This window comes from Malus domestica, chromosome 12 (genome assembly GCF_042453785.1).
Source record: "Malus domestica chromosome 12, GDT2T_hap1".
NCBI lineage: Eukaryota > Viridiplantae > Streptophyta > Magnoliopsida > Rosales > Rosaceae > Malus > Malus domestica.
In genome coordinates this window covers 24,016,614-24,043,597 of record NC_091672.1, presented here as the reverse complement: position 1 = coordinate 24,043,597, position 26,984 = coordinate 24,016,614, and the positions used below count along the sequence as shown (strand labels likewise).

Below are 26,984 nucleotides of genomic sequence, written 5' to 3'. Positions count from 1 at the left end.
TATGATCACTGAAACAAACATAGAAAGTCTCCTCCGCTAGTCCAATCCAGCTGCTTTTGCAGAAAGCCAAAGATTTCAGCTGCAAATTCGAATTCGCGATGTTCGCCAAGCGGCTTTTGCAGAAAGCCATAAACAACTCTCAGGTAAAATCGTATTCCAAGCATTCGATCGCCGCCACTTTTTTCTGTTTTTTTGGATTTTTTCAGTTTAGCTTCGTAATTTGCGTTTTTTATTTTATTAAAATTCCATTTCTTTTTTGTTGGGTTGGATTAAATTCCGATGCTTTATCTGGTTAGTATGCTGGAAAACTGGATATTGCATCAATGGATTATTTTTTATGATTTGTTTATTCATTTCTGTGTATTTTTATGCTCGAATACTTGGATTGTATAAATTTGGAGCCTCTTGGTATCGACATTTGGACTGATACTTGCCCATTTTTTTTAAATTGGGATTTTGTATTGGAAATTGTTGGTTTCAGCTCAAATTTCCTTGTGAGCCCTGTCTATCCCCCTTTTTTTTTTCTCGCAAAGCGTCATCTAATAGTGCTCTGGCTATGAAGAATCTTTGGAGAATTGGTGTTTTAGTAAGTCATTGACTAAATTTATTCACAACAACAACGATTATCGATAATCGCTTGGAAGTTTGAGAACTATTTAGCCCAAATGGGGAAAAGAAAAAAAAAATCAATAAGATCAAAAAAGGAAAACAAAGCTCATCCAATGAAGACATACACAGAAAGGATGAAAGCCAAAAGCGAATGCCAAAGAAAAGTCATTTTCCCAAACCCATTTGCATGCATTTTCTCGCTTTCCCATTGCCCTTTTCCAGTTTTCTGTAATTATTTCCAAGACTTTTGTATACACACACATTGCTTTCGGCCATTACAGAAGCCTGAAACTCTCTGCTTTCGGCCAGCACAGAAACATTGACAGCTATCAAAGTAAAAGACAAGTCTAGCTGTTGAAAAACAAGGCAGCTATAGGCAAAACATGCCAACTATTCCACCAATTTCGGCCACTTTATTTTGATTTGAACTTCCAACAGTTCCAACAGATTTCTTAATTTCTGTTGACTAACTACTAAGTTGGTCTACCTTCATTTCTGTGGACATCCAATCTCAAGTGTTTTTTCTTACATGTGATAGGATTTCTTCTCTTTTGTGCTTTTGTGCAAATTAAACTTTGGTTTTTTGGTTTTCCATTTGTCTTTGAACAATGATGGAGCATTCGCGTACTATTCGTAATCTGGTTTTGTTGAAATTCCTGCATGGCTTCTTTCTCTTAGTCTTATGCACGATGAGCTCATGTCCGGAATCTGAAGCATTTCCCAGCCCTACCCTGCTTGTAAACGAATCTAATCGCTTGGCTTTGCTAGACTTCAAGAAAAGAATAACTAAAGATCCTCTCAGTGTCATGAGCTCGTGGAATCATTCCATCCACTTCTGCAGTTGGGTAGGCATTACATGCCACCGTGCCACCCAAAGAGTCTTGATTCTGGAACTGGAAGATAAACAATTGGTAGGCTCCATTCCACCTTCCATTGGGAATCTTACTCGTCTAATTGATATAAGCTTGGGAATCAACAAGTTTCATGGTGAAATTCCTCAAGAACTGGGTCATCTACGTACCCTGGAAAGTCTCAACCTGTCTTTCAATTCTTTAGGTGGGAAAATTCCGACTAATATGTCCCACTGTACACAACTAAGAGTTTTTTTTTTATCTTTATTCCAATAAGATTATTGGTTCGATTCCACATCAACTCAGTTCATGGTTGAGTTTAACTGTTCTACGTCTTAAAAGTAATAATTTCAGTGGAACCACCCCAGGTTGGATAGGAAACTTCTCTTCTTTGAGGGGTCTTAATCTTGGCGGCAACAATTTTCAAGGAAGCATACCAAATGAGCTCGGGCATATAACAACCTTGAAGCTATTCTTAGTTTGGGATAATAATTTGTCTGGTATGCTCCCTTCTTCAATTTATAATATTTCTTCCATATACAAAATCAGTGTTGGTAAAAACCAATTACATGGAGAGCTACCACCAAATCTCGGCATCTCGCTTCCTAATCTCGTAGAATTTTACTGTGGTGCCAACAATTTCACAGGAAATATTCCTGTATCATTGTCAAATGCTTCTAGACTTTATGCGATTGATTTTGCTTCAAATGGCCTCACGGGGGCAATCCCTGGAGAAGGACTCGGAAGCTTGCGAAGCTTAATTTGGCTAAACTTTGGAGGCAATAGACTGGGAAATGGAAAACTTGGTGATTTGAGTTTTCTCAATTTCTTGACTAATTGTACTAGTCTTCAAGTACTCGATCTTAGCTACAAAGTCTTTATCTAGGGGTTAATTTGTTACATGGAAGCCTCCCAAACGGCATTGGAAATCTTATAAACCTTACCGATCTACAGATGTGTGTTAACTATTTGGCAGATGTTGTCCCTGAAGAAATTGGGAAGCTTGAGAAGATTGGGAAACTGTACTTGTTTGATAACAAATTTTCCGGGCCAATTCCATCTTCCCTGGGTAATATGACTTCATTGATAGAGTTTTCCATGTACAGAAATAGTTTTGAGGGAAGTATACCTCCAAGTCTTGGAAACTGCCAGAACCTGTTACTACTTGCACTTCATAATAACAATCTAACGGGCAGCATACCTCAAAAGCTTATGGAGCTTTCAACCCTTTCAATTGCTTTGGACCTGGCTGAAAATTATTTGACCGGTTCACTGCCAAGTATTGTGGGTGATCTGGTGCATCTCACAGAACTAGATGTATCAAACAATAAGTTATCAGGTGAAATCCCCAGCACCATCGATAGTTGTACTAGTTTGGGGCGCTTGTACTTGGATGACAACAAATTTGAAGGAACAATTCCTCAGTCTCTTAACGATTTAAAAGACTTGGAAGAACTTGACATTTCAAGCAATAACTTATCAGGGCAGATTCCTGAATTCATAAGCAAGCTTGGAGCACTTAAGTATCTCAATCTTTCGTATAATGATTTTGAAGGCGAGTTGCCTAAAGAAGGATTTTTTTCAAATGTCGGTGGTGTCTCAGTTCTTGGAAATCATAGGCTCTATGGTGACATCCCACAATTACATCTACCTGCATGCCCCAAAAATAAACACCATTCATCTCGAGAACTACTTTCCCTAAAAGTAGTCATCCCTATATCTTGTGCACTTGCATTCATAATTGCTCTATCATGCTTCTTCGGTGCTCGTTCAATGCTGAAAAAGTCAAGAGATGGACTTGTAACTTCGCGTTCTTATAAGGATTGGAAATTAGGTGTTTCCTACTCACAACTTGTTGAATCGACTAACGGCTTCTCTGTGGATAATTTGATTGGTTTGGGAAGTTTTGGTTTTGTTTATAAAGGGGTAATTCCTAGGGGTGGAAAGGTAGTTGCTGTTAAGGTATCAAACCTTCAACAACGAGGAGCGTCCAAGAGTTTCAATGATGAATGCAAAGCTTTAAGAAGTGTCAGGCACCGAAATCTTCTCAAGATCGTAACTGCATGCTCAAGCATTGATAATCATGGTAGAGACTTCAAAAGTCTAGTCTTCGAGTTCATGCCAAATGGAAGTCTTGACTCGTGGTTGCATCCTAGAGATGAGGAGCAATCTCCAAGTAAGAGATTGAATTTTATGTAAAGATTGAACATAGCCATTAATTTTGCTTCTGCGTTAGATTATCTCCACAACCATTGTGAAACGTCCATTGTTCATTGTGATTTAAAGTTGATCAATGTACTTCTTGATGAAGACATGGTAGCCCATGTTGGGGATTTTGGTTTAGCAAGGTTCCTCTTGGAAGCATCAAATGATCATTCCCTCAGTCAAACAATGTCATCGCAACTAAAGGGTTCTGTAGGTTACATTCCTCCATGTATGAGATTCCATCATTCTAATTTCTTTTTTTGGTTCTTATTAACTTATTACTAAAAACTAACTAATTAAATTATATATATTAAAGATATACTATTGACTCTTTTTCCTAGAAACAATTAACATTAATCTGAAATAAGATATCAATTTTAATAGTCAATTGCATGTGACATCTTATTATCTATATGTATGTCACAACAGAGTACAGCATGGGAGGCCAAGTTTCCATATTGGGAGATGTTTACAGCTACGGGATACTCTTGCTAGAAATGTTCACAGGAGAAACACCTACTGATGACAAGTTCATCGAAGGTTTAAGCATTTACAAATTCGCAGCCATGGCTTTGCCCGACCATGTCATGGACGTTGTTTACCCTACATTGCTCCTCGACCTCAAAGCTGAGGGTAGTGTTAACGATGACAGATACGAAAGAACTGCGCTGCCTAGACGTAACAATCGCGGAGTGGTGAAAGCAAAAAAGGTAGAGGAATGCTTGTTTGCTGTGATGCAGATAGGACTTTCCTGCTGTGTAGTATAACCAAGGGAGTGGATGCTTCTGAATATGGTTGTCGGAAAAATGAGTGCAATTAGAGACTTGTACCTCAAAGTTCAAGAAGGCTAAAGAAGGACAAATATATGCTGCTTGTGGTTTTTCTTTTCTTGTTTTTCTGTACTTTTCCTACCATCGCTTTGAACCTTGCCTCTTTTATGTTAGCTGCTGTTTTAAACGGACGAAGTTTTCATTTGTATGACTTGAAGCTTTCAAACTCTTATTTGTGTGGAGCTATTTGTAATTGTCTTGGTTATGTCAATCTTGTTTAGAATCTGATAAACTCAATGCTTAAGCAGTTTAGAACATTTCAGTCTCATATTTCTTCTCAAATGATTGCATGTGCTACACAAGTTTTGTTGAGAATTCTTTTTTTATTTTTTTGTTTGTGGCACGTGGGTTTTGGTTGTGACGAAGGATTTGCTTCAAGGCAGGTATAAATATGTTATCTTTCGTACTTTATTCGCCCGCACATACATGTGCAAAAGGGTTATGCGAATAAGCCTTGTGGATATAGTTAAGCCCGACGTTACGCCTATTATTTGTCAAAGTTTTGCGCTCCTAAAACAAAGCTGAAACACTCAAAGAGATAGACAAGAATGGTCAAGATTTAACTAGAAACTAATATTGAAGATTTAGTTTTTAGGCTTTCATTATTTCAAATAATAGGAGTATAAAAATAATTCTCATTTTCTTTTTCTTCTCTCTAACCTTGATATGGCTTACATGAATTTCTATATTGTGTCATGTTCTCTCTAACATTTGCTTGACTTGATTTTATAGGCAAATGAATAAGCTAGTATGACTCCAAAAACCCATTATTCCATTCTTTTATGTTTTCCGTGAGTAATTTTAATATTATTATATCAAGTCATTCCCCTTCCCAACATAAAATTAATAAATAAGAAAAACAAATTTTGTTGTATAATTTTTTTTTTAAATAAACGATATTATCGATCGAGAAGTAGGTTAAATCTAGCATTAGACTAGTAATAATGTGGTTTAAATTCGTCTTTAGCGATGGTCAAACCTAAGATATCTCCACTTACTGCTGATGATGAATACTATTAGAGTGCGTTTGTTGCACCGGACTAGCTTTAGGGACTAAGCTGGATTGGCTTAGACTAGACTAAGCTGAACTGATTTAATGAAACGTTTGGTAAAATGCCGGACTAAAAAAAAAGAATAGTTAACAACTATAATTTTATATCATTAAATACACATTTAATAATATTTTATTATTAACTCAATAATATTTTATTTTTTATTCAAGCTTTTTCTTTGTGGTTGTGTCTGGAACACTCTCCTCTCCTTAGGAGTTCATTCTTTTCTTCCTCGTTAGTGCCGTTCCCCAACACTCATTTTTTCCAACAAAACAATATCCTTCAAAGCGATTTTTCCTGCAAAATCGTCCCTAAAGCTACTCTCTCCCTTTCTCTATCCATTTCTCGGGAATTTTCTGGGAAAGTAATTTTTTCTTTTGGGAAATTTCTGGGAATTATTGCGAATAAGGAAGAATTTTTATATGGCGATTGTTGTTGTTTTTGTTTTTTTTTTTTTTTTAAAAATTTTGGTGTTTAGATTTAGGCAGTGGGGAAAGAGAGAAGCAGATAGATGGGCAAGGGAGAGAGAAGCAGATGAAGCAGGGCAAGGGAGAGAAGCGGACGAAGAGAAGTAGATGGAGTGAAGCAGCGAACGTCTTAGTAATCCGATACCTTTCGATGGGACTCGCTAAGACCTTCTAGCGACGTCCTTTATCGAGACGAGTCCCGGCTAGTCCCACTAAAGGTTGTCCTGCGTAACAAACATGGTATTGCTCTGAGTTTTAGTCCAGTCCAGTCCAATTCCTACTTAGTGAGGGCAAACAAACGCTCTCTTAGATCGTAATACTAAACGACAATTTTTAATTGAAACTTAAAAAGTACGTAAAATAAAAAAATAAAATAAAAAATAAAAAACAATACCCCTATGATCTATCCGATTCTCTCTCAGTCCGCCGAGCCCAACTCCCCCCATAGCGCCAATCCCCTCTTACAGTAGCATCCCTTCATCCGAGTCCTCTCCAGCTATCTTCGGTAAGCTTTGCTCTTTTCGCTTCTCGTTCTTCCTCTCTAGTTTTCGGATATGTAGAAAACTGCTGCTGTATTTTGATTATTTCCATCTAAAATTTAAATTTCTAGCCGAATGCGCATTCGATTACCTGTTTTAGGGTTCCTGTTCTGTTCAATTTATTAATCGTTTCATCTATTTACACAGCATGTTTAATTCCCACAATTTGTTTTCTGTGATGGGAATTAGGCAAACATCGCAAGCACCCAGAAGTTGAAAGAGTAATTAGAAATTAAAAAAATTTGGATTTTTTTGGGTTTTTTTGGTATTAGAGTTATGGGGCAATGAACTGCTTTGCATTGATGAATTGGTGTGACAAAAGTAAACCACTTTTATTATTTTTGTGCATAGTTGTAAAAGAGTTTGCAAATATTCGTAGTTGATCGATAAGTTGCATGATTTGTGAATATAAACACCCTGCAATTTGGCATGAAATTGTTAAAAAGTATGCAGATTTGCAAATTGGGTTAGTCTCGAAACTTTTGAATGTGCATTAGCGTTATCAGTTGATGCAGGAGCATCTGAGGGGCACTCGAAAGCTAAGTCAGCTGCCAGCCAGCTAGGCTAGGGTTCTAGTTAATTTGGGGATTCGAGTTTTTATGATTTGGATTCTGTTTCTACTGTGATTTGGCCCTATTTGATCCGCTGGACAGAAGCTTATTTTACCCTGTTGTTGCAGGAACATGGCGAAGCATCATCCTGACCTGATTATGTGCTGGAAGCAACCTGGAATAGCTATTGGAAGGTTGTGTGAAAAGTGCGACGGTAAGTGTGTAATTTGTGACTCTTATGTGTGTCCTTGCACACTTGTTCTGGTTTGCGATGAGTGCAACTATGGATCTTTCCATGGAAGGTGTGTTATTTGTGGAGGGGTTGGAATTTCTTATGCTTATTACTGCAAGGAGTGTACTCAGCAGGAGAAAGATAGAGATGGGTGCCCAAAAATTGTGAATCTGGGAAGTGCCAAAACAGATCTGTTCTATGAATGGAAAAAGTATGGTTTCAAGAAAAGATGATCATTAGCAGGTCAAGTTTCACTTAGCTTCTGGAGATCATTTTGTTTTGTTCTTCATTGAGGCTTAGCCAATATTCCAATCAGGTATTTTTCTTAGAAAACTTGCCTGTTACTGCTTGTATGTTTGACTGTTGTATTTTCTTGTTCGATATGTTTCCAACCTACTCTCATTCTGTAGGTAATCAAGCAATTTATGACTTGAGTAATTCTCACTCGTAATCTTTGTATGTGGCATGCATCTCGGGATGTTTGAACTCCTGAGTGTACTTGGAGCTTTGTTAATCCAATTTCATATGTGATTTAATATTCAGTAGACGAACTTGGCATTTCTTTTTTATCTTTTACTGAAGTTGTGAAATGGATGTATTAATTGGGGACTCCATGCTAAATATTGCTCAGTAGGTCCACGCATACTCTTTAAAATCTTTCAAAATCTCAATTGAATATACCTGGCATAATGATTTTGGCCAGGGTAGTGTGTCCTACCCTTTGCTCCCGAGTCCGATCCCTTCCCCCTAGATTAGGGTGGTCAAAAGAAAAGACCCTATTACCACGCGATTCAAGACTTATACTCTACAAATGAACACCTTTGTTAGATGTTCCAGCCATTCAAATTTCGATCAAGCTCTATGGAATGTGAAGTGTCATATTAGTGTGAATTTACAATAATATTATTCACATCGCTTCTTAAGAACACAAATCATTTGTGTGAACGAGATTATTGAAAAACATATATTTCAATATGTACGTATGTGTATACATTTATAGTACCTTAGAGTTATATTTCAACGAATCATTCTGACGTGTACGAGAAATGGAAGCACATGAATTTACTTATGGGGATGAATAATTAACAAATAGTTTTATTGTTGGTCGTGACACAAGTTCAAACCTCCTTGGATTTTCCACTTCATGTATATAAAAATTGAGAGACTTGTTGAGTTGTTTAGGTGATAAGAATGGGTAAGATCTTCTCCGGATCCTCGGCTAAGGATCCTTTCTGCTCGCAATCGGCGTAGACCTCGTAACCCTCGCCCTCGTGACCATCAGGCCTTCTTACTCCTGCTGCCACCGACAAGTGGGCGGGGATCAGATCGGCCACCAGCAGGCCAGTCTTTATCCGCTTGTTCAGAGTTGCAGCGGTAGTGGTAGTTTCCTCTGAGTCGGTGTTGGAGGCGTCAATGAATTCTCAGTGTGTGAAACCCAAGAGTTCTTCTCCGTCTTTGATTTCCAAGAAGAAGAGGAAGGGAAAGAAAGATATCTGGCCGGAGGATTTGAATTGAACGGCCAAGATAACTTGGTCCTTAGAATTTGAAGCACACAGATCCGGAGAGAATTCTTACCCGATAAGAACCAATTTTTTTTTATCTCCCATGCCTTGTAATAGCCACCACAAGCACCATTGGCTGGTCAAAAATGCCAATTGGCAACACCAGCATCTGCTAAAAGATTATCACCTGCAGCAACACGTCATGAACCAATTTCCTCTATTCAAGCAGCACAGCAGCTTGTTTGCTGAACATTTCTCATGCCAACCAAATTTTCTCATCACTAAAAGTCAAGGCAAATTTGTCGCCTACCCTTCAACTTCACTGCTACCAGCAATCACTTAGAACTGCACCCCCACTTTATTATTTTGTCCCATCATCGCACACACTAGTGGCTAGTTTAATGACAGGGACTGAAACTTATTGAGATCAAAATCAAGTTCAAGTTAGTCCAATTAGTGTTCCAATTTAGTGAGACGTCTTAGGTTTGAGGCACATTGATAGCAAGGACGTATTATATTTATATTAAGTTTAATGCTTAGTAAATAGTTGATTTATTGTATGGCCTAACCCAGCCACCCTTCCCTTAGTAGATTATCCCATCCACCCTTCCCTTAGTAGATTATCCCATCCACTTAAATGCAGAATATTGTTGTATCAAAAAGTTCTTTCAGCACCCTCCCTTAAAGTAGATTATCCCCTCTGTTTAGACGTGGAATATATTTGTTTTAAAAAATAGTCTTTTATGCAACGAAAATGCTACCTCAAGTTAATTGTACACTGTCGTGTGGAAAAATAATATGGTAACCACTTTTGAACTCAATAGTGGTCTGTTTACTTACCAAAAATGAGAATGCAAAGTGGAGGTAAGGCTTTTGATTCTTTTGATTCGTTAGCGAATTTGAGAGTGACTTGGGATGTTTTAAATTTGTGATGTGTTTGTGCAGAAAAAGGATGAGGCGTACTTCATGGCTCTGTTGAAAACAGTCCAATCAACTCCGGGGCTGTACTTCTCGTACGAGACTGATATAACACTAAAGTAAATTCTTATACCTAGCACTCAGCCGAAGTTTAAATTTTTAACCGTTAGGGTGCCGTTTAATTACATTCCACTGTTTTCATCGTTGTTGTGTGATTACTGTTCAAAATCTTATTATGTCAATTTATGTATCTATTCGGTAAAGTGTTGTGTTTGTTTATCTAATCATATATAATTGATCCTTTCCACTAGCTTTCAAAGAAGATGTAAGTTAGTGGAAGGATGGATGGCCAAACCAATATGGAAGCAGGTTAGTTGGAAATTTGGAATATTGGGTTTATCGGGACCTGATTAGTTCTTGAAAGTGATTCATATAAGCATATATATTGCCCACGTGTTTAGCTTACTAGGCATCCTCAACTCTTTCCAAGTCAGAGGGTTAATAGGGAAAGAAAGGAAAACCGCCCTAAGGATTTGCCTACTTTTGTGTTTTTGTGCACTATACTTATCTTTCGTTCTCAAGGTGAAAGTTTCAGCTCAACAAAGATGCCTTCTCAGTTCATATCCTTGAAGACATGCCATACTTTGTGCAATTTTTTGGTTGTCAAGTGATTCTCCCTTCCCCTTTATCCAAAGGATTTTTTGTCAACACTAGAAGACGAGACAGCGTGAGTATCGAGTCAACTGACACACCATATCATATGGATGTTTATCAGTATTTTCTCATAATGCCATTTTAGCTCCTATCAAATGATTACACATTACGATCTATGAATAGTAATTGCTTGGTAGTTTTTAACATTATTTGTGTTTCCAGGCTGACCCTCGATTTGTTTGGAACAGAAATCTTTTGGACGAACTTATCGAGTATAAGGTTAGACTTTCCATCTTTGAGGTCATAATTAGTTAAACAATTTGAAGTATTTTCTCGCTTGCCACCACTTAATGTATATCTTTAAGGAAGAACAGCATTTTCAAAAGTCGTCAGTTCTTCGCGCACAAATTTTATTGCTAATGCTCATTAATTTTCTCATGGCAGCTTGATGGGTTCATTATTCCTCTAATACAAGGAAAGATCCTGAATTTACTGATTTGTTATGTGTATATCCCTCTCTCTCTCTCTCTCTCTCTCTCTCTCTATCTCTCTCCCTCTCTCTAAGATTGAGATTCAGAGTTTACGTGAGTAATATGTTATGGTGTTCCTTAACCTACATTTAAGCTTCCAGACTGCACAGCAAAAGCTAAAGGGCTTATCTGCCACACTTACGATAGTCTCAAGGAGGTGTACCTGGCATCTAGGTACAATCTTATAGAGATGATTGATTCTTGTAATCACTTTTGTGTCTGTATCTGCATGTTTTGAAGGACTTAAACATGAAACACTGTAATGTGGTCGCGTAAGGACAAGAATGTGGAGAAGAGGAGCCAACCTTCATGGAGATGTTGCTAATTTTATTGAAACTGAGCGGTTGGTGGAGATTGAAGGTTTCCAGTCCTCGTTATTGCAGGTAATTCTCATATGAAGGTTCAGAAAAGAAATGTGTGCTGAGGTTATATTGTATCGGAATATTTTTAGTTACTATTATGTTTCTTTGCCTAAATAGGACATTAGCTTATATCATGGTGTCATTGTACACGTGATCAACTAAGTTGGCCGAGGATTAAACATTTGAGAAAAGTATATTCTGTTGAGAATGAATCGCATATTGATGGGAGGAGAGACCTTGCATGAGCTTATAAGTAAATTGGGTTAATCCCCATATTGCCAATTGGTTTTAAGATGGAACCTCAACTTTCTTCACGTTCTGCGCTCCTTGTTGATGTGAGAAATATCATAATTGTAGAACTTTGTCTTTATTTTTCTGAGGTTGATGGACTGCCCCTCACATAGATGAAACTTTTGTACAGTTTAGCAAGGATAGATTGGTTTTGCCAACTTTTATACATTTAGAAAACTTTTCCAATGCTATACTTTCTAAATATGCAGACACTGTTTCATTATTAGCCCTTAAGACTGATAATAGATTGGAAGTTTTGTCATAATCTAATACGAGAAGATTTATTTATTTATTCCTTTTTTCTGAATAAAACCCTCCATAATATTTTTGATATGTTTTCCAGATTCGTGGTTCAATTCCATTTTTCTGAATAAAACCCTCCATAATATTTTTGATATGTTTTCCAGATTCGAGGTTCAATTCTGCTTCTTTGGGAGCAAATTGTTGACTTGAGCTATAAACCACAACTTAGAATTATTACTCATGAGCAGACGGTAATTTGTTGCCAGAGGTGCAAATCCATTCCTTTTTACTCTTTTCTTGGCTTGATGGTACAGTTCCCTTGTTTGAGTTGTGTTGTGAATTTTCCCATCCACTTACAGTCAAATGTTGTGGAGCGCCATTTTTTTGATCTTTTGCAAAGGTATGGAGAGACAATGGCAGTAGACCTAACTGATAAAGTATGGGTTTCTTTTCTTTTACATTTTACTTTGAATTTAACAATCCTTGCACACTGATCCACCTTTACGTTAAGCTGAAAAGTTTGCAATTTTTTTCCTTCAAATTGTGTTTGTACGACACGCTCACCTTTTTGTGGCTCTGGGATTTGCTAAATAAGCAATGATGTCTATAATTCTTCCCAGCTGACTGCTTGTGCTACACAAATTTTACTGTTTTTTTAACTGTATGCAAAGTATATGTTGTTTCATAAATTTCAGTTGTTAGAATTTTTCCGTTTATTGTTATTTGTAGCATAGAGGTCGCACTTGGTGCGATGGCAAGTGCCTTCGCCCATAAGCGGTAGGTCTCGGGTTCGAGACTTGGGAGCAGCCTCTTCATAAATGGGGGTAAGGCTAGCCGACATTTACCTCTCCCAGACCCTGCGTAAAGCGGGAGCCTTGTGCACTGGGTACGACATTTTTTATTGTTATTTGTAGCATGACGATGAAGGTCAACTAAGCACGGCATTTTCTGCTGAAATGCAAAATCTACCAAACGTGAGGTGACAATTTGCATACTTATATATGCAACTATGTTGGCTCCCAACTGAATCATTTTCCGACTTCAAGTTGATTTGTTTTTTGTTTTCAAGGTTGCTTATAATGAAGTCAGTTCTATTGGTTGGCATTGGGAACAATGTCAGAAATGAGATTTTGTTCTCAACTTACTGCTTATGTTTTTGTAGCAGATATGTTTCATTTGACTTTCATCATGTATGTGGTAACTCAAACTTTGAAAACCTAAAGGTTCTATATGAGGAGATCTCAGAGCAATTTGAAAAGCTAGGGTAATGAAAGCGTAATATCTGATTGAATAAGTATGCCAAAATCCAGGTATGCTGGCTATATGAATACTGTTTTTAATCAAAACTGTTCCAGCTGAGCAGATACGTCCTCGTAGATGCGAAAGGCAATACACCGGAGGAGCAGAAAGGGATTGTCAGATCAAACTGCATTGATTGCCTTGATAGAACAAATGTTACTCAGGTTTCTAAGAAAATTACCTTAGTGTGTTTGACATTAAATTGTTTACTGCTTCTTTATTTTGTAGAGTTACTTGGCCCAGATGTCTCTAGATGCACAGTTGCAGAGGACTGGAGTGCTGGATTCTTTTGAAAGCATTTCTATGTTTGCTCAAGACTATCAAACATTTAGAGAGTATGGAATTCTTCGTGTCATGTATCCTATCTTTCATAAATGATCAAACGATGTCTATAATAAATTGTTGTGCTTATTCTCAATTTTGTTGCTTTAGTGTGGGCGGTGCAAGGTGACGAGATAAGCCTCGAGTATTCAGGGACGTATGCCCTGAAAGGGGACCTGGTTAGGTAAATTCAACCGTATAGTATGACTTGAATCATGGACAAAATATATATATATCCTTTTTTTTCGAATCATATTCTGGATCCATATTACCGCAGATATGGGAAGCAGACATTTGGAGGAATAATTAAAGACGGGATGAGTGCTCTTTCAAGATATTTTTTGAATAACTTTCAGGATGGCATTCGGCAGGTAATCTGCCTCTCTTTCGCAAATATAGAGTATTGCTCATCTGCATGAAAGCAAGTAACTTCCATTTATATATACCTGCTTAAAATCAGTTTAAAATTTGTTCTGGATGCTATGGATCTTATCAGTGGCCGCTATACAGTTAGAAGGGATATTTCACCATCCCGGGCTGAATCTTTTTCTGCAAGTACAATGAATCTTTCAAAGAAATTGAAGTGCCTGAATTCCTTATCTGGTTTTATATATCCCTTTGTTATCAGTTATACAGATCCCGGGTAGGATTATAAAATCTTGGTTCATCTTCTCGGAACCTCAAAATTTTAGTGTATGATGGTTTGGGGAGTACCCTGATGGTTCAATTGCATCTCTTGAAAGTAAATTTAGTAAGAAATCATGCCTGCTTTAGCAAATATGAGCGATATTTAATGGATATGCTTTTAGTAATGAAAGGGGAAGTAAAATTCAATTCTAGCAAACTTGATGTTTGATTGGCCGGCTTGGCATGTAATCGTCATTAGTTGGCCGCGAATGAAGGTAACTTGTGCCACTTTTAAAATGGCTTCATCGAATCTATAGTCAAGTTTTAAGTGTGAGAACAAACATTGCAGTATCTACCGGTGGCATCAGCTTTGCTAATCGGAAGGTTGACACTGACATCCGTCACACTTCAGCAAGGTATTACTATTATTTTGGTTTTGCCTGAAATCTTAGTACATGGAACTTCGTTCTCAGGTGCGAGTTCTATTCAATATTCACGAAGACCTGAGAAATTTTGAATCCTATTGCAGCAGGTCGTAATGCCCAACAGTATATGTCTTCTGTTCTTTGTGCTGGAGTCACTGCTGGAGTAGCGGCAGCGGTTAAAGCAAACGGAAGGCAATTCTGTTCGAGACCTCGCTTGTGCAAGACTCGTTTAACATTATTCTGAACTTGTTCATTCAAACCGTAGAGTTACTGTTGTTGCAAGCCCTGTCATTTTTTAGCTAATATTTACAAACGATTTGTGGTTAAAATGGTAAACTTGTTTTACTATTTCCGGTTGCTGCCGATAAATTACTTAGTACATTTGGCCACGAGTTCAAATGGCAGTGCAATCGGACATGGTACACTCCTTTAGAGATTGTGTGAGATCGATAATTCAAGGGGCCACCTTGTTTACAATAGCATGGGTGTGTTTTGATAATCTTTTGCAATCCAAACAAATTGAAATTGCTCTGAATTTACTCCAAATCTAACATGATTTCAACTGGACAAAACACTTACAATGACCTTTTGTATTTACTGATGCCAGTTAAACTCATCTATCTCGATCGTTGTTAACTTTGCAAACCCTGACTAGAAATAAATATATAAAAGCAGTAGAGAAAATATGTCCTATCGCCAGTCGTTCTCTCGTGTAAAACCTAGTTCTATGCTAACTTTGATCGAGAACTTTCTAGGGGAATGACAAGGATCAGACTGTTAGGTGGCTCAACCGAACTGAAGCTGTGGACTAATTGGTCTGGCTCTTCCATTCCTTCTAAGCTGTGGACTAAGTTCGTCTGCCTCTTCTGTTCCTTCTAAGCTGTGGACTAACTACTAAGTTGGTCTATTTTAATTTCTGTGGCCATCCAATCTCAAGTGTTTTTTCTTATATGTGATAGGATTTCTTCTCTTTTGTGCTTTTCTGCAAATTAAACTTTGGTTTTCTGGTTTTCCATTTGTCTTTGAACAATGATGAAGCATTCACGTACTATTCATAATCTGGTTTTGTTGAAATTCCTGCGTGGCTTCATTCTCCTAGTCTTATGCATGATGAGCACATGTCCGGAATCTGCAGCATTTCCCAGCTTGGAAACGAATCTGATCACTTGGCTTTGCTAGACTTCAAAAAAAGAATAACTGAAGATCCTCTCAGTGTCATGAGCTCGTGGAATCATTCCGTCCACTTATGCAGTTGGGTAGGTATTATATGCCACCGTGCCACCCAGAGAGTCTTGATTCTGGACCTGGAAGATAAACAATTGGTAGGCTCCATTCCACCTTCCATTGGAAATCCTACTTGTCTAATTGAAATAAGCTTGGGAATTTACTTGTCTAATTGAAATAAGCTTGGGAATCAACAAGTTTCATGGGAAATTCCTCAAGAACTGGGTCGGCTACGTACCCTGAAAAGTCTAAACTTGTCTTTCAATTCTTTAGGCGGGAAAATTCCAATTAATATGTCCCACTGTACACAACTAAGATGTTTCGATCTTTTTTCCATTAAGATTATGGACGTTATGAAAATTGCCTTCACTATAAAAGTATAAATTGTCGTTTTTTTTTTTATAAATATTTTGGAGATTGGCTATTTTTCAAGGCTTATAGTGAAGGTTGTATATATATTGCATGATATCTCTTCTTATAGAAAGAGAACAATGTTGAGTAGAAATTTTTTGATTTCTTAGATGTTACTCTTTCTTTATGTTCATAAGATATAGTCTCAATCATGACAGTATTTGTCCTTGGTTTTTTACATTGATGTTTTATGTAAATAGTTCCTACTCTATCTACGGACAATGCTTACTACACATTTAATCCGTTATTTTAATACTTATATACAACAATTATAATTCATTTAATATTCCCGCGGCAACGCGTGGACTTAAACTACTAGTCCTACCTAAAATAAGACTCCAAGAATATTTACAATTAAGACTCAAATCAACATAATGTGCATTCTGATTTATAAGTTTGTCCTCTGCATGATGTTTGTTTTTTTTTTCCCTAACCTATTGCTTTTAGTGCTTTGCAACTTGTTTTGATGTTTTGATGCGATTAAATGGAATGAAGAAGGGCTTTAAGTGAATTAACAACATTTAAGAGTGGAGTTAGTAATGGACAAGTGACATACTCTAAGAGAGGCCGTAAAGAGGTCAGACACTGCTTGGTTGCAAAAGATTTGAACTCAGAGTTGGGAGTCTTCCACTAACTTCAAGTCACCATTTTGGTGCAATTTCAAAATTATCGTAAAAAAAGATTTGAACTCTGAGGTGGGAGTCTTCCACTAACTCCAAGTCACCTTTTGGGTGGTTTTTCAAAATTCTCGTCCAATTGATGAAATGAAATGATAGAACATAATGTTTTAGCGGATGTTATCAGGATAGCAAAGACAAAGAAATCAATTATCTTCTAGTAAGTATCACACTAAGGAAAAAATTAATTACAATTTATAATGAAATGATAGAACATAATGTTTTAGTGGATGTTATCATGGATAGCAAAGACTAAGAAATCAATTATCTGCTAGCAAATATCACACTAAAGAAAAAAATCAATTCCAATTTATAATGAATAGAAAGAAATACAATAAGGAATACAAGTAAAATGTAAAAAACGGCAATGTATAAAAAAACATAGAAAACGTCTTATTTACACGGAGGAGTCGGCTCAACTCAAGGGTAGGTTCTCAATAAGAGAGTCATCTTAGCAATTCTCTGTTCCAGCTCAACGGTCTCTTGAGTTTGGTCCAATAATGCCTATGTAAAAGAAACTATAAAAAAGTCTACTTCTGTTATTTTTTCCTTAAACATCAAAAATGGTTATTGGACAAAGGCAGAGTTGGCTAGACTACCAAGACATAGGAAACATATAGAAGCCCTGATTCGGTGAATAAATATGCTACAAAAGATTAATTTTTCGTGCAAGCCATCACTGAGAGGAGAGCTGGTCTAGTTAAATAGATGAGTTTGCGAAGAGAGGGACAGTGAGATGAGAGAGCAGCAATTCTATGGTCTGCAATTCAAAACCATGAATGGACAATGCATTGCAATGTAATCCAGATGTAAAAATCATGAGTCGCATGAGGTCTGAAGCATATGAGGTGTGTGAGTGATGAACAAATGAAACTAGGAAGCAGACATTGCAATGCAGAGTCAGAATCCAAATGTAAAAAAACAGAATCAGGAAACAAAAACTTCCTTGCAGTGTCTAAATCTGTATTGACCTATTCTAAAATATAAAAAAAAAAAAAATAGGACAAAGTGGTGCCAATTGAAGTGAGTGCCAGTTGTAATGGAAGATTTTGTAATTTTTTTGCTTATTTTAAATGCATTTAAGTATCACAATACACGATTAACCTATTTATAATTAACTTAAATATTGTAACTTTTTATTGATTCTATACAAAATCACCCTTTAAGATACAATTTTCATTAAATTTTTGTACTTATTATGGGTATTAAAAGAGAAAATTCTTTTATGCTATGTAGCTTTAAATGCTACAAGCATTGTATGGTCTAGATTGGTTTGAATTAGTTATTATTGTGGTCCCATTAATCTAGACCATCCAATACTCGTAGCATTTAGGGCTTGTTGTTTTTAGCTTTTAATAATCTTATGCGATCCAAACAAATCGAAATTGTTATGAATTTACTCCAAAGGTAACATGATTTCAACTGGACTAAACACTTACAATGCCCTTTTGTATTTGCTGATGTTGTTTAAACTCATCTCTCGATCGTTGTTAACTTTGCAAACCCTGACTAGAAATAACCATATAAACGCAGTATGAGAAAATGATAATCATGTTCAAACATTTATGAATGCTTGCATTGTCTTAAGGGTACCCAAAGCAACCGATGAAATCAAATTACCCTACAACCCCCCTTCCTTTTTGCTCCTAAGCCTATGCTTATGTGGTTATATATATTTGTATATATATGCAAGGGATACTTTGGATGCGATTCCCAATCCTTAACATTCTTTGATTAAAACCTTAATGATATTCAAAGTTTGATCAAAGTCCCTTGACTTTGTACACCTCATTATATTGCTATTAATATTTATATTTTTATAGTTTTGACATTAATTGTTTGATATTTTATGAGATTTATAATCCTATAAATTTAAAATCCCTCATTATAATACTATTAGAAACGGTTACAATAAAAGAATTCAAACATTTTGATTGAATAAATGGATAAAAACTATGTAAAAATAAGAAATAATAAATGGCAAAAGAATGTATCCATAGTGTTAAAAAAATTGGTACATTTCACATATGTACATTAATAAAGAAGAATTGGTACATTATAAATAAATCAGGGTACATATAAAAGATTAAAAAATTATGAGTACAAATGAATTTTTAAAAAATATAGGCCCTAAAAGAAATTAATACATGGGTACAAAATAAAACTAAAAAGAAAATACTACAAATTTAAAAAAAAAATGTTGCAAATTAAAAGTGGGTACAAACTAAAAATATAAATATATGATACAAAGTTTAGGCATAAAAACATAAATATACCATATGTAATTTTTCTATCATTGATTAAATATATAATGTCACGTGACGATATACACATGGGTACAAACACAAATAAAACTTTAAAAAATATGGGCACAAAAAGAAACTAATATATGGGTACAAATTAAAAATGAAAAGAAAATTGGTACAAATTAAAAAATATTTACAAATTAAAAATAGGTACAAACTAAAAATAAAAATATATGATAAAAAATTTAGCCATAAATATAAATATACTAATTGTAACATTTTTAACACTAAAGGAATATATTTAAAAATAAAAAATATTTTATTATTCAAATAATTAATTATGTTATTAATACCCAAGTATCTTGATAAAAAATTAAAAATGAATAGGATTTTAATCAATGGAGTAACAAAAAGAAGGATGTGAACCTAATTTCTCCTATATGAAAACTAAGTTTACACATGCAAGATTATGTTGTAATGTCAAATTATGTGCTTGTATATATATTATAAGAAATATTATACTTGAAAGATATAAAAGATTGTGTTGCAAAAAATTAATGTTATCTGTTGGTAGATTATTTTTGTTGGTTGTTTGAAAGCACTGGAATTTTCTGTTTTGGTGTGGAGATTTTGAGTGGTGGAGGAGACCCTTTTAAGATTAGGGTCTAATATCTTCGTTGACACTCTTTTTATTTATTTATTTTATTTATTTATTTATTTTTAGTGAAGCTTATTTATTGCATGATATCTCTTCTTATATAAAGAGAACAAATATTGACTAAGAAATTAAATTTCTTAGATGTTGCTCTTTCTTTATGTTCATAAGATATAGTCTCAATCATGAGTCATGACTGTGTTTGTCCTTAGATTTTTTACATTGATGTTGTATGTAGATAGTTCCTACCTATCTACGCACAATGCTTACAACACATTAAGGCCATTATTTTGATACTTGTATACAATATTTGTAATTCATTTAACATTCTTGCCGCAACGCGAGAGCTAAAACTACTAATCCTACCTAAAATAGGATTCCAAGAATATTTTCAATTAAGACTCAAATCAACATAATGTGCATTCCGATTTATAGGTTTATCCTCCTGCATGATGTTTGTTTTTGTTTTTTTTTTTTTTTATCCTATTGCTTTTGGTGATTTGCAACTTGTTTTGCATGTTTAAACCTTCTAGATTTTTCTTTAGAAGGATTTAGGCTTAACGTCCCTCCATTTTCTTGTATTTTTATTTGTTTTCTTAAGAAGACTCAGATTTATGCCCCCGTTTTTTCTTGTATTTTTTTTTTTTACATTTCTTCTTGTAGTGATATGTGAGGTTTATGTTCTCATGACTATGTCTAACTTCTTTTTTCTGATTCTATAAAAATTTCCTCGTACCATCGAGGTTTCTCTAAAAAAAGAAGAAGAAGAAAGCCAGTCTGCAACGATTTGCTACCCACGTGTACTTTCCACTTGAATTTGTATAGAAATGTTAAAAGGAAATGAAAATAAGTAAAAGAAGGATTGACTAGAACCCCTTAATTTTTTAGTGTCATTCCAAATTGGTCTCAACCTTTTTAAACATTCCAAATAAGTATCCAACTTATAAAAAATGTCACATCCGTTAAGCCATAGTTAATTTTTCAAACATATATTATGTTCAAAATCCACCAATTGGGTATATCATGGTCAACATTAATATTGGTTGCCTCAAAATTTGAATTTCAAATATAGATTATGTAAATATGGAATCCAATGAACAAAAAAATATTGAATTGAATCGAAAATGGACCCAAATTGAAACTATATTAGGAGGACAATTTTCTAACAAAGAAGAGGATTAAGAAGTCATATAAAGTTTCAAGGAGTTTGTTTCTGCTCATTTGATTTCCTCATACTCCGATTATTGGCTCGTAAAGCTTTCAGTTCTTCTTTGCGGGTGGTAAAGATGGTAGTGGCCGCATCATGACAGTTCATACCATTTTAGCAACCTCCACGACCTTCTTCTTGATGTTGGCGGTTAGAGTTGTAGGGTGGAGTTAGTGGTTTTGTGTTAGGTTTGGAGGTGATGGCATGATGGGGCGGGTGGTGGTCGTTCGCTGGTGGATGCTATGCTTTTATGACCTTCTATTGATTTTGGAGACAAAGTAACTCCTAGATAATTTAACATAGTTTTAACTAGGGCTTAACGGATGTGACATTTTCAGTAGGTTGAGTAATTGTTTGAAATGTTTAAAAAAGTTGAGACCAATTTAGAATGACACTAACACGCTAAGGGATTTTAGGTACGTAATCCATAAAAGAAATGGCCCACTGAAATAAAATAAAATAAAATGAAAAAACAGTAATTATGATGAAAAAGTCTGCAAATTCTCTCACTTTCCTCTTCCAACGTGGTTACTGATGCCCGCCAAAACCACCTCATGAATGTTGGCAGTCTGTCAAATTTATGGCCGGAATTCACATCACTTACCGCCAAAACTGAGTTGAGGTTTTGATGTGATTAAATGGAATGAAGAATGGCTTTAAGTGAGTTAACAACGTTTAAGAGTGGAGTTAGTAATGGACAAGTGTTAAACTCTAGGAGAGGCCATCAAGAGGTCAAACATTGTTTGCTGCAAAAGATTGAACTCAGAGTTGGGAGTCTTCCACCAACTCCAAGTCACCGTTTGGGTGCAATTTCAAAATTCTCCTCAAACTGATGAAATGAAATGATAGAACATAATGTCTTAGTGGATGTTATCATGGATAGCAAAGACTAAGAAATGAATTATCTGCTAGCAAGTATCACACTAAGGAAAAAAAATCAATTATCTTCTCTTTCGTGCTTTTGTGCAAAATAAACTTTGGTTTTCTGGTTTTCCATTTGTCTTTGAACAATGATGGAGCATTCACGTACCATTCGTAATCTGGTTTTGTTGAAATTCCTACATGGCTTCATTCTCTTACTTTTGTGCATGATAAGCACATGTCCAGAATCTGCTGCATTTCTCGACCCTACCCTGCTTGGAAACAAATCTGATCGCTTGGCTTTGCTAGACTTCAAGAAAAGAATAACCGAAGATCCCCTCAGTGTCATGAGCTCGTGGAATCATTCCATCCACTTCTGCAATTGGGTAGGCATTACATGCCACCGTGCCACCCAAAGAGTCTTGATTCTGGACCTGGAAGATAAACAATTGGTAGGCTCCATTCCACCTTCCATTGGGAATCTTACTCTTCTAGTTGAAATAAGCTTGGGAATTAACAAATTTCATGGTGAAATTCCCCAAGAACTGGGTCGTCTACGTACCCTGGAAAGTCTCAACCTGTCTTTCAATTCTTTAGGCGGAAAAATTCCGACTAATATGTCCCACTGTACACAACTAAGAGTTTTCGATCTTGTTTCCAATAAGATTATTGGGTCGATTCCACACCAACTCAGTTCGTGGTTGAGTTTAACTGTTCTACATCTTACTGCTAATAATCTTAGTGGAACCATCCCAGATTGGATAGGAAACTTTTCTTCTTTGAGGAGTCTTAGACTTAGCCTCAACAATTTTCAAGGAAGCATACCAAATGAGCTCGGGCATATAACAACCTTGAAGATATTCGCAGTTGGGCAGAATAATTTGTCTGGTATGCTCCCTTCTTCAATTTATAATATTTCTTCCATATACAAGTTCGGTGTTGCCAAAAACCAAGTACATGGAGAGCTACCACCAAATCTCGGCATCTTGCTTCCTAATCTCGTAGTATTTTTATGTGGTATGAACAATTTCACAGGAAATATTCCTGTATCAATTTCAAATGCTTCTAGACTTCAGGTGATTGATTTTGGTTCAAATGACTTCACGGGGACAATCCCTGGAGAAAGTCTTGGAAGCTTGCAAAGCTTAATTTGGCTAAACTTTGCAGACAATCGACTGGGAAATGGAAAACTTGGTGATTTGAGTTTTCCCAATTTCTTGACTAATTGTACCAGTCTTCAAGAATTGGGTCTTAGCTATAATCGTTTTGGGGGAGAAATCCCGAGATCCATAGCCAACCTTTCAACCCAACTACAAGTTCTTTATCTAGGGTTTAATTTGTTACATGGAAGCCTCCCAAACGACATTGGAAATCTTATAAACCTCATCGATCTAGATGTGTCTCATAACTATCTGGCGGGTGTTGTCCCTGAAGAAATTGGGAAGCTCGAGAAGATGGAGATACTAGATTTGCATGCTAACAAAATTTCTGGGCCAATTCCATCTTCCCTTGGTAATATAACTTCATTGATAGAGCTCTACATGGATGGAAACAGTTTTGAGGGAAGTATACCTCCAAGTCTTGGAAACTGCCAGAACCTGTTACTACTTTATCTCTATAATAACAATCTAACGGGCAACATACCTCAAAAGCTTATAGAGCTTTCAAACCTTTCAATTAGTTTGGACCTGTCTGAAAATTATTTGACTGGTTCCTTGCCAAGTAATGTGGGTGATTTGGTGCATCTCACAATGCTAGATGTATCAAACAACAAGTTAACAGGTGAAATCCCCAGCACCATTGGCAGTTGTACTAGTTTGGAGGGCTTGTACTTGGACAACAACAAATTTGAAGGAACAATTCCGCAGTCTCTTAAAGATTTAAGGGGCTTGGAAAAACTTGACATTTCAAGCAATAACTTATCCGAGCAGATTCCTGTATTCATAGGTAAGCTTAGAGCACTTGAGTATCTCAATCTTTCGTATAATGATTTTGAAGGTGAGTTGCCTAAAGAAGGAATTTTTTCAAATGTCAGTGGTGTCTCAGTTCTTGGAAATCATAGGCTCTGTGGTGGCATCCCACAATTACATCTACCTGCATGCCCCAAAAATAAACACCATTCATCTCGAGGACTTTCCTCAAAAGTAGTCATCCCTATATCTTGCGCACTTGCATTCATAATTGCTCTATCATGCTTCTTCGGTGCTCGTTCAATGCTGAAAAAGTCAAGAGATGGACTTGTAACTTCACGTTCTTATAAGGATTGGAAATCAGGTGTTTCCTACTCACAACTTGTTGAATCGACTAACGGTTTCTCTGTGGATAATTTGATTGGTTCGGGAAGTTTTGGTTCTGTTTATAAAGGGGTAATTCCTAGCGATGGAACGATAGTTGCTATTAAGGTATTAAACCTTCAACAAGAAGGAGCGTCCAAGAGTTTCAATGATGAATGCAAAGCTTTAAGAAGTGTCAGGCACCGAAATCTTCTCAAGATCATAACTGCATGCTCGAGCATTGATAATCATGGTAGAGACTTCAAAAGTCTAGTCTTCGAGTTCATGCCAAATGGAAGTCTTGACTCGTGGTTGCATCCTAGAGATGAGGAGCAATCTCCAAGTATGAGATTGAATTTTATGCAAAGATTGAACATAGCCATTGATGTTGCTTCTGCGTTAGATTATCTCCACAACCATTGTGAAACGTCCATTGTTCATTGTGATTTAAAGCCGAGCAATGTACTTCTTGATGAAGACATGGTAGCCCATGTTGGGGACTTTGGTTTAGCAACGTTCCTCTTGGAAGCATCTAATGATCCTTCCCTCAATCAAACAATGTCATCGCAACTAAAGGGTTCTATAGGTTACATTGCTCCGGGTATGAGATTCCATCATTCTAATTTCTTTTTTCAGTTCTTATTAACTTATTACTAAAAACCAACTAATTAAATTCTATTTATTAAAGATATACTATTGACTCTTTTTCCTGGAAACAAGTAACATTAATCTGAAATAAGATATCAATTTTAATAGTCAATTGCATGTGACATCTTATTGCCTACATGTATGTCATGGCAGAGTACGGCATGGGAGGCCAAGTTTCCATATTGGGAGATGTTTACAGCTACGGGATACTCTTGCTAGAAATGTTCACAGGAAAAACACCTACTGATGACATGTTCATCGAAGGTCTAAGCATTTACGAATTCGCAGCCTTGGCTTTGCCCGACCATGTCATGGATGTTGTTGACCCTTCATTGCTCCTCGACCTCGAAGCTAATGGTAGTGTTAACAATGACAGATACGAAAGGAATGCGCTGCCCAGACGTAACAATCGTGGAGTGGTGAAAGCAAAAAAGGTAGAGGAATGCTTGTTTGCTGTGATGCAGATCGGACTCTCCTGTTGTGCAGTATCACCAAGGGAGCGGATGCTTCTGAATATGGTTGTTAGAAAAATGAGTGCAATTAGAGACTCGTACCTCAAAGTTCAAGAAGGCTAAAGAAGGACAAAGATATGCTGCTTGTTGTTTTTCTTTTCTTGTTTTCTCTACTTTTCCTACCATCGCTTTGAACCTTGCCTCTTTTATATTTGCGTTTGTTTTAAATAGACAAAGTTTTCATTTGTATGACTTGAAGCTTTCAAATTCTTAATTTGTGTGGAGCTATTTGTAATTGTCTTGGTTATGTCAATCCTGTTTAGAATCTGATAAACTCAATGCTTAAGCAGTTTAGAACATTTCAATCTCATATTTCTTCCCATATGGTTGCATGTGCTACACAAGTTTTGTTGGAATTTTTTTGTTGTAGCATGTGGGTTATGGTTGTGACGAAGGATGAAAGATTGCTTCAAGGCACGTATAAATATGATGTCTTTCATACTCTATTCGCCCCCACATACAATATGCAAAAGGGATATGCGAATAAGCCTTGTGGATACAGTTAAGCCTGACATTACGTCTATTGTTTGTCAAAGTTTTGCACACTCCTAAAATAAAGCCCAAACACTCAAAGAGATAGACAAGAATGATCAAGATTTAACTAGAAACTAATACTGCAAATTTAGTATCTAGGCTTTCAGTATTTCAAATAATAGGAGTATAAAGATAATTCTCACTTTTTTTTGTCTCCTCTCTAACCTTGATATCGCTTACATGAATTTCTAAATTGTGTCGTGTTCTCTCTAAAACATTTGCTTGAGTTGATATTATAGGCAAATGAATAATCTATTAGCAGGTCATGTTTCGCTTAGCTTCAGGAAATCATTTTGTTTTGTTCATCATTGAGGCTTAGCCAATATTACGATCAGATATTTTTCTTAGGAAACTTGCTTGTTACTGCTTGTATGTTTGACGGTTGTACTTTCTCGTTCGATATGTTTCCAACCTACTCTCATTCTGTGGCTAGCCTAGTTAAGGAATTAATGACTTCCATAATTCTCACTCGTAATCTTTGTATGTGGCATCTATGGATGTTTGAACTCCTCGGTGTTCTTGGAGCTTTGTTAATCCAATTTCATGTGATTTAAGATTCAGTAGATGGACTTGGCATTTCATTTTTATCTTCTACTGAAATTGTGAAATGGATGTATGAATTGGGAACTCCATGCTAAAGATTTGCTCAGCAAGTCGACGCTATACTCTTTAAAAATTTTCAAAATCTCAATTAAGTACACCCCGCTTAATGATTTTGGCTAGGTAGTGTGTCCTACCCTTTGCTCCCGAGTCCGATCCCTTCCCGCGAGATTAGGGTAGTCAAAAGAAAAGACCCATTACTATGCGATTCAAAACTTATGGTCTACAAATGAACACCTTTGTTAGGGAATGTGAAGAGTCATATAAGTGTGAATTTACAAAAATATTATTCACATCTCTTCTTAAGAACATAGATCATTTGCGCGAGCGAGATTATTGGAAAACATATATTTCAATATGTATGTATGTGTATAATACGTTTTTAGTACATTAGAGTTGTTAAATGTATATTTCAACGAAACATTATGACGTATACGAAAAACAAAAGCACACAAATTTACTAACGAGGATAAATAATTAACAAATAGTTTCATTGTTGGTCGCCACACAAGTTCAAACCTCATTGGATTTCCCACTTCAAGCATAAAAGAATTGAGACTTGTTGAGTTGTTGAGGTGATAAGAAGGTATAAATTCGTTTTAAAACAATTGGAAGCGTTTTTAGAGAA

At 36.2% G+C, this 26,984-nt stretch overlaps 2 protein-coding genes across 5 annotated transcripts; both read left to right on the top strand.

The window, feature by feature from the left end:
• On the top strand, positions 1-25,450 carry LOC103414043 (probable LRR receptor-like serine/threonine-protein kinase At3g47570). 4 transcript variants are annotated; one of them, XR_011573856.1, is made up of 2 exons: positions 1-143; positions 4,095-4,232. XR_011573856.1 is itself a non-coding variant. In XM_029089873.2 (2 exons), the coding sequence occupies exons 1-2, from the start codon at positions 21,939-21,941 to the stop codon at positions 25,283-25,285; spliced, it is 3,147 nt and encodes a 1,048-aa protein (XP_028945706.2). In that variant the 5' UTR covers positions 21,819-21,938; the 3' UTR covers positions 25,286-25,450. The 4 variants fall into 4 exon arrangements, 1 of the variants encoding a protein (XP_028945706.2); XR_011573857.1 differs by lacking the exon at positions 4,095-4,232 and adding an exon at positions 24,864-24,941 and having other exon boundaries at positions 20-143; XR_011573858.1 differs by lacking the exon at positions 4,095-4,232 and adding an exon at positions 1,288-1,424 and having other exon boundaries at positions 20-143.
• Positions 6,383-7,780, top strand: LOC114819940 (PHD finger-like domain-containing protein 5A). The gene is made up of 2 exons (XM_070809468.1): positions 6,383-6,519; positions 7,233-7,780. Exon 2 carries the CDS (start codon positions 7,237-7,239, stop codon positions 7,567-7,569), a length of 333 nt encoding a protein of 110 aa, XP_070665569.1. The 5' UTR covers positions 6,383-6,519; positions 7,233-7,236; the 3' UTR covers positions 7,570-7,780.
• Positions 25,451-26,984: the final 1,534 nt, after the last annotated feature.

Coding starts and splice junctions, on each gene's coding strand:
- LOC103414043 (XM_029089873.2), top strand. CDS start 21,939: ATGATGGAGCATTCACGTACCATTCGTAATCTGGTTTTGTTGAAATTC. Junction 24,664..24,863: donor TATAGGTTACATTGCTCCGG/GTATGAGATTCC, acceptor ATGTCATGGCAG/AGTACGGCATGGGAGGCCAA.
- LOC114819940 (XM_070809468.1), top strand. CDS start 7,237: ATGGCGAAGCATCATCCTGACCTGATTATGTGCTGGAAGCAACCTGGA.